Below are 11,418 nucleotides of genomic sequence, written 5' to 3'. Positions count from 1 at the left end.
ACCCTTGAAATGTAGTCGTGGTGAACCGTTGGTAGGAATACATTTATGTATATAATATAATATGTGAATCCACTCGACGGTCATCATAGGTAAGGCATCATTATTGATTATTTGTTTTTATTCAATTTAAACGGAATCGTATGTATTATTATTATTATAGCCTAATGTATTATATAAATCCAGCGGTAATGAAACGGTTTCCAATACACATTATATAATATATATATATATATATATATGACTAATATATCGTCGACGGTTGTAAATTAGTCTTAAGAATATGTTAATTGATTTAATCGGATTTAAATAAATTGTCTTAGGGTTTAACCATTTTGGCCGGAAACCAGAGTACCTGACGTCCGATGCACCTCCGCACATCCATTCGATGTAATAGAATCATATATACAGCGAAATAAGACCGCCTCGATGTTGTTGGGCCAGTTCCAAGACCATATTCAATACAGTTTAGTGGAGTTAGACGGTGAAAATTAATACGGGGGAGTGTCCGGTGTAAAGAAATTCATGAACATGCCAATTTTGCCGCGTTAAATAAATAAAATAAAAAATAGTACATCTCCGGTGAAGGCGGCTTTTAAAAATCGATTTATATGAATACAAGTTGTACAGGTGGTCACTTAGAAACAGAGTTTTGGAACAAATATATTATATTTCCACATAGCGAGGAAAAAAAATCCCATAATATATTATTAAATAATTTCTGGATTTGTTCCCGAACAGTAGATACGAAGAAGAACTTCTTTTCGTGGCAAGTAAAAAACTTCTGTTTGAATGGACTTTCCACACAAATCTGTCGTTATAATGCATCCTTCGGGTTGGTTAAATTTATCAAAAAATATCCTTTGATAAACTGTGCTCGAGTTTTGTAAACAAAAATTAACACTTTCAAGTTTAATTGTATTCGAATTTAAATATTTCTTATGAGGACATAACTAGACGTGATTCTGTTGATCATGAACTAGATAATAAAAAATATATGCATACCACCTAGGTATTGTAATTATTATTTTTTATCGCTGTACCAATTGACATAAAATTATCATTTTTTAGTTGTACAATATATCCACAATAAAATATTTTTGATGAATTATTATTTTCTAAAATATTCGGGAAAAATCGTGGATTCTTGGTCCCTATGCCATTTTTATGATGACGTATTATGAACTTGCAAAGTATAATAATTTTAGGTAGGTACTTGCATACCAAATCACATCTGGGTATTATCGAACAGAGAGGTATTGTAAATTGTAATGTCGATAAACATAATGACTTACATTATAATTGTATTTAGAGTATATCGATCGTGTTAAATCAAATAATATAGGCAAGTGTGCCGGTAAAAAGTTGTTATCGCTCGCACGATAATATTATACCTACGTACATTTCTCCCGGGAACGACGACGGTGTCGTCAAAGTTATAACAATAAATTATACCATTAATGATTATTATTAGCTAAGTACCTGTTATTTCAGTGCTACGCTGAATTGAAAACGTGTGAGGGTAGATATTATAATATAGCGTTACGATAAAAAGTATACCGAACGGATGTTTGGTTCACAAAGCGTACATAAACTTTTAATAATAATAATAATAGTAATAATAATAATAATATTATGTAATAAAATAATATTCCGAGTTATTACCACCACGAGTGGTTTGGTGAAAAACAATAACGCTACAATAATAACATTACGTCCGGAAATCCGTCTAAATTAGTGGTGCGATTTTTAAACGCATAATCGCGCACTCATTCGGTATTGCGTCGTGGTTTTGTGCCAGCCATAATATTACTATTGTGCACAAAATATTATTTTATATGTACAGTCGGCCGAATATCTCAGTCACAACAGTTTATTAGGTACTGTAATGTTATTATGACTAGGGCTAGGATTTCGATTCACAAATTTATATTGATTTTTGAAGAAATCCGGGGTCAATATTGGGTAATTATTTATATTTTTTAGCTCAAAAATTGTGTTTTTTGAAAGGGCATTTTTCGATATTTTTTCAAGGGCATTTAAATCTGAGCACTAATTATGACAGTACAACACTCGCGTTGGAACGAAACTCTAAATATTTTTTTTTTGTATTTAACATGAAAATATCAACGAGTGGTGTTGCGATTATCATCACGATATTAGTCATGTGTAAAACAGATAATAGGAGGTGTTTCTGTGACAATAATAGTACAAAACACACACGAGACGTGTTGGTCGTTTATATTTATATAGAATGGCAACCAGAATCGTGTCCGTGCCCAGTCAATCGTCTGTACGACAATAGCATCGGGTATAATTGGCGCCGCGTCATCGTTATAGTACAATAATAATAACAATAATAATACCAATATACGATATACCTACCTAGAATTCTTATTATTTATTATCATCTGACGGTTGTGGATTATCGATAGTAAAGTTGTTTGAAAACTGGTATGTAGTTCGTGCTTGGATGATAGGTATAACTGTGTACATCGCATCGTGCACCGAGGGTGCTTATAATTATAATAATAACCAACAAAAACCGTAGTTTAATGTCATTGATTGGATAGCACTTCGGCGAGTTAGTCCTAAGATGTTAACCAAAGGCACTCGTTATAATACAATATTATGCCGACGTGAATCTCGAGCGATAATAGAAGATATTGGTTTTCTCGGATATCAAACCATATTCAAGCCGGCAAACACTAAAAACAAATCGTTGTTACTACTGCATAAAATCGTCGTACTACTTAATGGACAGGAAATTACGAAAAATCAAACAACCAGTGGCAATGATAGAATTCGCAAGGTTTGGAACAATGACACGTCATATTATTATTGTAAAAAAGATTGCAGACCATATTGATCGCCGATTGCCCAAGATGATTGAAACGACTGGAGGCGAGCGTGACGGTAGTCTCATGACAAAGTTTAAAAAGTAGTAGACGTCACCTTTTAAAACTGTTATTTTGGTCGGCTTATTTATTATTTTAACAATGCACGAAGCCATGAACACAAACTTAAATAACTCAAAAATTACTATTTAACATTTTGTGTCTGATACTTCAACGTTTTGAGAAAAATAATCTGCTAAAATTATTTACAGTCGAAAAGGGAGGAGTTCATTTTTGAAAAACAGAACTTTGTTTCTCCACAGTACACTCCTTAAGTGGTACAAAAATTCTCAAGAGATTGAAAATATGATCTTCGAGAGTAATACTTGAAAATTCCTTAAATCAGATTTTAAATAACTGAATTATTGAAAGAAAAAAAGGGGGATGTTGAGTGAATCATCTTGTAAAATATAATATGTATCTCGACTCATGTAGGTAGGTACGTAATTTTTCCATTTTCCGTTCACGGGGTATGTGAGTATACTACAAGCGTCCAATCCAGAGCGTATCGTTATATTGTTGTTGTTGTTGTTATTGTTGTTTTTTCTGTGAGTATATACGGCCCGGTAAATCCGGCTGTGGAAAGTTTCGCACCAACCGGGAGTATAATATATTATATCGGCGGAAGTTGCACGTACGAAATAGGGCGATATTATAAATCGGCGGCGGCGATCAGATTTGGGGGATTGATAAAAAAAATCCCTCGAGGATTACGCGAGGGACAGCGGTAGCGGTGGCGTTTTTGTTTTTATTTGCCGTACTTAGGCGTATGCGTACAAGTCAAAAACCCTAAAAAAAAGACTGCGTGCGTGCATAATAATATGTATATACGTCCGATATATGAAAGACTAAATCGTACGACTGTATGTATATAATGTGTGTGTATGGTTAATATGGGGCTCGGTGTTGACGTTGTTTAAAAACAAAAGTATTTCCGTCAGAGACAAAACAAAATGAACACTAATACTATGAAATGCTATTCTTCCTCCGGCTTTCACACGTGCACAATAATTGTTTTAACCCGAACTAACATAGTTTTAAGACTTTTCGTTTGTAACTTATTGGCGTAGTTGACCTCCGATGGTGGCTACGACGTGGTCATATTTCACGCAGTCCCGCCGGGAGAGCTTTTACAATGTAACCTCTCGTCACGTTTGTTCGAAAATTATTAGGTATTGGTAAACTATGTACCTAACCATTAAATTTAGAAATTATGATATAATTCAATAATAATTGTGCTGTTGTTTTAATATCATTTTATAGAAATACAATATATATTATTTACGCAGGTATTATAAAACTGGTAGCAAGTATACAACGTCTTGACAATTTTATATTATGATATTTACGTTACAAATTATATTAAAGATTAATTTTCTAATTTTTTAGAGACAAAAATGTTTTTTTTTCACATTTTATATATGAATTCACCTTATAATATAATATTCACAAAATTGAAGGGTACAGGGAAAAACCAGAAAAGTCACTTTTTTTCCAAAAAACTCTTTGACTCTTTGAGCACCCTTACATCAATCTCAAATCCCTACCCAAAAAATGAGATTTTTTAGAACATTTAGAAATCGATACCTATATGAAATAAATAACCCTATATGTTTTATGTGAGTCCCCTCACACATTGAGACACCTGGAAATGAGAAATCAGCCCTGACAGCCTATATAGAAGCCATCTCATCTCCATTATCCATAAAAATTGATTCATTATTCATCATCTTCAGTCGAATGTTTAACATAATCCATAACAAACTAATTGAAGAATTGCAGACATTTTGGAAAAGTCTACTCCTCTCCAAAAAATTGAGAAATTGTAATATTGTTTTAAAAAAAATTCAATAATTATTTATTATTCTCCTGATACAAAAATAAGATATGAAGTAACCATTACTCAATTTAAAATAGGCCACTCTCGCCTAACACATGCATATCTCATCAGGAAGGAACCAGAACCAATATGCAATACTTGAAATGTAACTCAATAGAACATATAGTTATCAACTACCCTAAACACACTGAAGCCACCAAGATTCTCAATAACCTTCTCACACTTCACCAAGTCCTAAACAAAGAGAACACCGTTACAATCAGTGCATTTTTCCACAGTACACACCTTAACCATAACGTGTCAATATTACTATTAAGTTCTACCGTACATTTATATCCCTTTGCTTAAATATTAAGTTCATATAGGCTAAAAACATATTAAATAATTGAAGCATTTCACTAAAAATAAAAAAATAATATTATATTATATAAAAAATGAAACCACATGCACGCCTATTTGCCACATTTCGTTTACGACCTAACGAACGCCACACACACACTGCGCGTGATAGACTCTCACACATCTGTCCGTCATTTGTGCAGCGGTGGAGGAGCTGGTGATCCACTGCTAGAGCAGACTTAACGTCCGTATTATTTTAGGATGTAATAATAATTTAAAAAAAAAAATTAATTTCATCCCATCATCGGACTTGAATCACGTTCAAAAGGTCCAGACACGTTCCGGGCTCGGTCTCTGACGTAGTGATGGCAGCAGCGACGACCATACACGTTCGCATTCACGCTCAGTACCGCAGACCCAGTAATTGAGCTAGTCTATTGCATCCGACCCAAATGCCACCACTGCCGCCATCCCGGGTTTTTATTAATTTTATCGAAACGAAGTTTTTCAAAGTGTGTTCACTATACCCCTACCCCACCACATCATCGTACACATGCACACTCGAACACCCCCGACCACATACATCGGCCACTCTTCCGAGAATTACCCGAAGAAACCGATGCCTCTGGGTCCATTGCTGGTTTAATTAAAACTCTCTGATCCCCAGGCCCAAATAAAATAAACTCTCAAGCTCGGACACGTCTGATTGCAATGAAGTCCACATAAAATATTTTTTTCAATAGTGGCCATAACATATTATTATAATACCTATGGTGTGTTCAATGATAGGTCAACATGAAATATTTCAAAAGTTGGTATGACGTACATTTTATTTGGGATGTTTCACTTATTTTTGAGTATTTAAATAATATTTAAAATATTATTATCCTTTCATATACAAGTACGCAACAAAACATTTTTTTTTTAAATGTAACTTATAAACTATTTATTATCTGTCCATAAATTTGTATAAACTGATAGCGGGTTAAAGTTTGTATTTGTATAATATGTTAACTTGTATTTATTTCATTGTTAGATTTTACAAATAAATTTCCGTAATAATATCATATCATGTGGTTGAAACTTAAAATGGCTTTCAATATAGGTAAGTACATTTTTAAAATAAATAATAAAAAAAAAAACAAGGCTGAAATTCAAAACAATTTTATATGCTGGACATTTTTTGGAAAACTGCAAAAATATGTGTAATATTAAAGACTTAACGCAATCAAGAAAAACTCATATCCAATTTTTAATTTGACTTTGAAGTCATATTTTCAAAGTGCCATTTCACCTTTTTACTTATAGTGAAATACATGCTATGTAATTTAAACATTATGATATGATTATAATTTATACGCTTGTAATGATGAGTACTGGTTGGAAGTATCTAACTTCAAATATTATTATATAACAATTAACAATAATTGTTTCTGATACATTTTTTTTGGCCCTACGTTACCATAACAATATTGTATTATTTAATTTTAAGTGTTGTTTGTATCCCAGTCATTCTTTTGCATCGACCACTTGACCGTACTGAGACCAATTACGTATGTAGTTTGCTGAATTAAAATATTGCAATCGATAATATCCCTAAATGTACTGTTTCCCTACAATGTAGTATGGACTGACATTGGCTATTATAAACTGATTGACAATATGATTATCGAGGTTCCTCAACCAAATCGTCAATTATAGTTCAAACGGTGCCTTCGCAGGTATCGATTATATTATAGTGTCCCACATAAGTCATAATATATTACACCATGGACTTGGATAAATATTATTATTAATATTATACGCAAATAATGAAAATCTCTACCACGCCCGTCATGCCTGATCAAGTAGGACCATTATCACCGTCACGTTTCAAAAGAAAAGTAACCAAAAACCGTCCATTCATTGCCAGACTTATTAATCTTAGACAGTAATTTTGGTTCATCTCTAATTTGATTCATGTTGTAAACGCTGACAATATACCATCGATGCTTAAATATTATAGTTTAATAAATGTCCTATAATAATTATGTGTAATATGTCTTTGTTTTTCAATAGTAAACTATCATTAACTCAGTAGAATTCTTTTCATACAGTAAAATAAAGTTTTTATAGTGCACTATTATGTTCATCTAACATTAATTGTAACTTTTCTACAACTATTTGTTTGATACACTTTTTTATACATCAAAAAATTACTTCCTAATAACTTTATTCTTTAAAATATGAAATCATTTGTAATCGTTAAAAAAAATGTAAGTTATAAAATATCATATATTCAGAATACTCATTTTAAATAAAATCGTTTATTTTAAGAAACAGACACACAAGCACTACCTTCAATTGTTTTAAAATTTAATTTACTTATTTATATTTTTCCAACAAATGTTAATCAAGTTAGTAAATTTCTTCACTGGCGATTGAATAAATTACTCTGAATTTTTATAATATGCAGGTGCCTAATTTTATATATTGCATACTCTTAGGCTTTACATGACTGTTTTGAATAATATTGTTATTTTATATAGAATGTAGATAATTATTAACGGATATTAAATTATTGTTGTCTTACCAGAACTGCCGACGGCGACCACTGCGACGACCAGTAACAAAGTCCTCGAGGTCCACGAGTCCACTGCGACTGTGTAGGTATAGGGCCGCATTTCTCCGAAGATAGGACCAGCTCTCGTAATTTAGGCTCACATTTATGCAAACTACAGATGGTACGGTAACTCTTCGGAGATCTGAAACGACATCCATTTTATTACCATAATATTATATTAATAATTCAAACTGGAAACGAAAAAAAAAAATTGATAGTAATTAATTGTAATAGTCATAGGCATAGGTACAATTTTGGAAACGTCGAAAGCATTTTTATTTTTAATTACGTAGTGGTAAAATCAAGAATATATTTTGTAATTTTTGCAGCTGAATTATAGGTAGCGCAACTATTATTTACTCTATGCTATTATTACTTCTGTCATTTTGTTTACTCGTTACGCAGCTATTATAAGCCTAAAGCACGTCAGTGTCCACGTTATACAATACACACAATCAACTGATTATAGATAACAATCACAGTGACAAATGATGTGTATGTCGGTACGGCATATTATGATCATATTCTATAAATACATGACGCAGGTATATAAATAACGCATGGGCCTATTTGATTTAACCATTGATAGATCTAAAATCCCGAGTAGTTATGGTACACACCATCGTATATTTTTTTTGTAATATAGCCTATAGATATAATGCGTTATACGCTTATTTTTATATTATGGATCGTGTATATTTAGTCGAGTATTTTCGATTCAGTGATTTAGTCGTCAAATACTCGGCTCACGTGGAGAAATCTGGTCGTGAATCCATTGTTTTCGGTCGTTTTATAAATAGTACATTTCTATTATATACGATGTATACTGTATAATATTATGTTATATTTTTCTCCCCCTCTCATAATCGTCACATCGATCAGTTCTGTTACGTGAGCTCACGGAATCCGGATACGGTGTCCCTCGAAAATAAATATATTACCTTATAACATGAACAAAATGATAAGTTATATAGAAAGTATTATTGCCCGAGACGTATCGAAGACACAAGGTGCAGACGTCAGTCGACCACGGTCAGCTGCAAGAGAACCACACGTATACGCAATACGGTGTACTGCGCATTGGGTCATCATATATTAGATTTATTAATTTTCCAATGACTTATATAATATATTTTACAATAGGCCATAGTGTGTGGCACGTGCAGTGATATCGACACCGATCCTGAAAGATAATCCAAGAACTTATAATGTTCAACTCGATCGAATCTTATATAATATATTGTTATCCTAATAATATCACTGCAGGCGTAAACGTGTACTTATTTAAATACTGTGATGCATAATAATATTATAATGATGTTATGAATTATCGCGCGACTTGTTGCTCGTTCCGTTATTGCGCTAAAAAGTAATATTGTCGTTGGACGCTTGCTGGGTAATAAAACAAACGTAGGTACAGCATAAGTGTACAACAGCCACAGAAATTGTATACGTTTTGCGTTTTCATAAAATATGGAAAACTTTTCAAAACAAACCTCGACGAGAGCGTATGATAATAATAATGATGATGATATAATAATAATAATAATAATAATGAAAATGATGATGATAATACGGAGAAGACGTGGTAAAGAATTGTTTGGTCACTCGGTTTAACCGCTCGGCGGAATTCGAGTAAAATATATGAGTTCCGGTTGTTTGTCGTGGTGTACATTTTTATAATTTTATTGCGTAAACCTAATAAATCTTTCTAATCGTAATAAACCCAACGTAGAAATGTTTTTACCGCCACGTGTATTCGTCGTGACGTCTAAGTGAGTGTGTTTGTGTGGGTGTGCGCTTTTTTTTTAAGCCCATAATAATACGTTTTTCTCTTTTCCATAGTCCGTGGTCTAGACTTCTGCAGAATAAAGGTTGTACCTACCTATTTTTTTTCTACACTAGAAAATACACATAACCGAATACATCAACTGTATTTACATAACGTTTAATTTAATTTTATCAAACCTCCAAGGGAAATTACTACAAATATTGTAAATTTATTTTATATTGTTTACGTGCACATATATTATTCCCAAGACCACGAATCTAAATAGGCTACCGTTACAAATTAACTTGCCTTTGAGCTCGGATGTGTACTAATTCATTGTGTAGTTGACGATGACGGTAATAATATTATTGAATTAAATACCAACAATATAGCAAACGGTTATGGTTATGTTCTAAACATTTATATAATGTGGTTATATTATATTCAAACGATAAAAATTCAATTGTATTTCAAATAATAATAATCTTGATTATTATTATTATAATAATTATATATCAGATAAATTGTATTAATACAGTCAAAAAATTACAAAACATGTAGTTTTATCATGAACTAGGTTATATCTATAGTTAGATATTATACAACATAATATACAAGAACTCAATCTGTAATTTTACTCTTACATCATAATATAGTATGTCTATTTACTGCATTTAAATCATTTAGTACAATTAGCTGTGTATATAATAGATCGATGTCAATAGTTAGTGGTCAATGGCTAGAGCACAAATATATTATGAATGGTAAATTATTATTAGAACATACATTTCTTTATATAATACCACTGTAATATTTTGCATATTAATGAACAAGAGTAGGTACCCGTTAAATATAATATTTAGAATATTTTTTTTCATGAATTTTTCCAACATCATGGATCATTACTCATTAGTTAGTGAGGGATAACGGTTGGTACGGATGTAACGCGTGTTCTTATCTGGGGCAATGATTCGTCACCAATATCCTTGGTGGTCACCGATCCGGGATCCAGTGACGCCAGACGATGCTTGACCACATCACACGTTAGTGACTGCGGACAACCCCCATGCCACATCAGACCCTGTTTAGATTTTTACGAATAGACTAAACCATTAAGACGTGGCGAATAATCAATAAAAATAAAAAAATCTTAATTCAACTTTCAGTTGAAAACTGTGTGCACTCCCTTTTAAATAATCGTCTCGTCTCTACTTCTATTATTGTTATGACGCAATATTTTTTTAAAGGTTTTTCGTTAAACTGTTGTGAACTAATTTCGATGGGGGTTGATTGTGCTACGACGAATTGCTTGATTTTCAACAACTGTCACCATTGCTTCTTTTTGTAGGGCATTATTACGTCATTTTTTACATAGATGGATGAATAGGTTGTTGATGAATACAGCGAAAAGCAGTAAGTTATGCTACCCCTACATTAAATTGTTTGTTTGATTTAAACTAATTAGGAATTTAACGTTTCAAGAGTTATATTTTTTAATGAGGAAGACTGCAAAAACGTTTTATATGAATACTTGTATTAGTTATTTATAGTTTATCAATTATAAATAATTGATTATTTTTCTGAGAATTTAGTGTGTTGATTTGCATGTATCATCTAGTTAACCATGAGTTATGTCATTAGCTTCAATTTTAGAAATATCTGCAGTTTTGAACAGTTCCTAACGTTAATAACTATAGATAATCTATATAAATATTTCAATATTAAATACATGGACTGAAAATCAAAATTTTTTTAGTTTTTTTTTTTTTGTGCTGTATACTCAATGTCAAATGATTTTTTCCCGCCTTTCCAATTTGCGCTGCTACATGTAACGGTCATTGATTGAAATGTCGCTGCCTCTTCCACATTTTGAAATTTTAATGGCATATTATTTTATAATAAAGTAAAGTATAATTTAATAAAAATAAAATAAATCAATTTTTTGTTTTGTTAAAAAATATCATACTTTTCT

General features: G+C 32.0%; 1 protein-coding gene across 1 annotated transcript in view; it reads right to left on the bottom strand.

Moving 5' to 3' along the window:
- Nucleotides 1-11,418, bottom strand: part of LOC100167765 (lachesin-like) — a 223,919-nt gene that overhangs the window by 138,252 nt on the left and 74,249 nt on the right. Inside the window, exon 2 of the mRNA XM_029491271.1 lies at nt 7,646-7,817. Within this exon, the coding sequence (XP_029347131.1) occupies nt 7,646-7,736 (91 nt within the window). The 5' untranslated portion in view covers nt 7,737-7,817. The remainder of the gene's footprint in view (nt 1-7,645; nt 7,818-11,418) is intronic.

Source organism: Acyrthosiphon pisum, chromosome A3, assembly GCF_005508785.2.
Source record: "Acyrthosiphon pisum isolate AL4f chromosome A3, pea_aphid_22Mar2018_4r6ur, whole genome shotgun sequence".
NCBI classification, from domain to species: domain Eukaryota; kingdom Metazoa; phylum Arthropoda; class Insecta; order Hemiptera; family Aphididae; genus Acyrthosiphon; species Acyrthosiphon pisum.
This window is presented reverse-complemented; position numbering and strand designations above follow the sequence as displayed.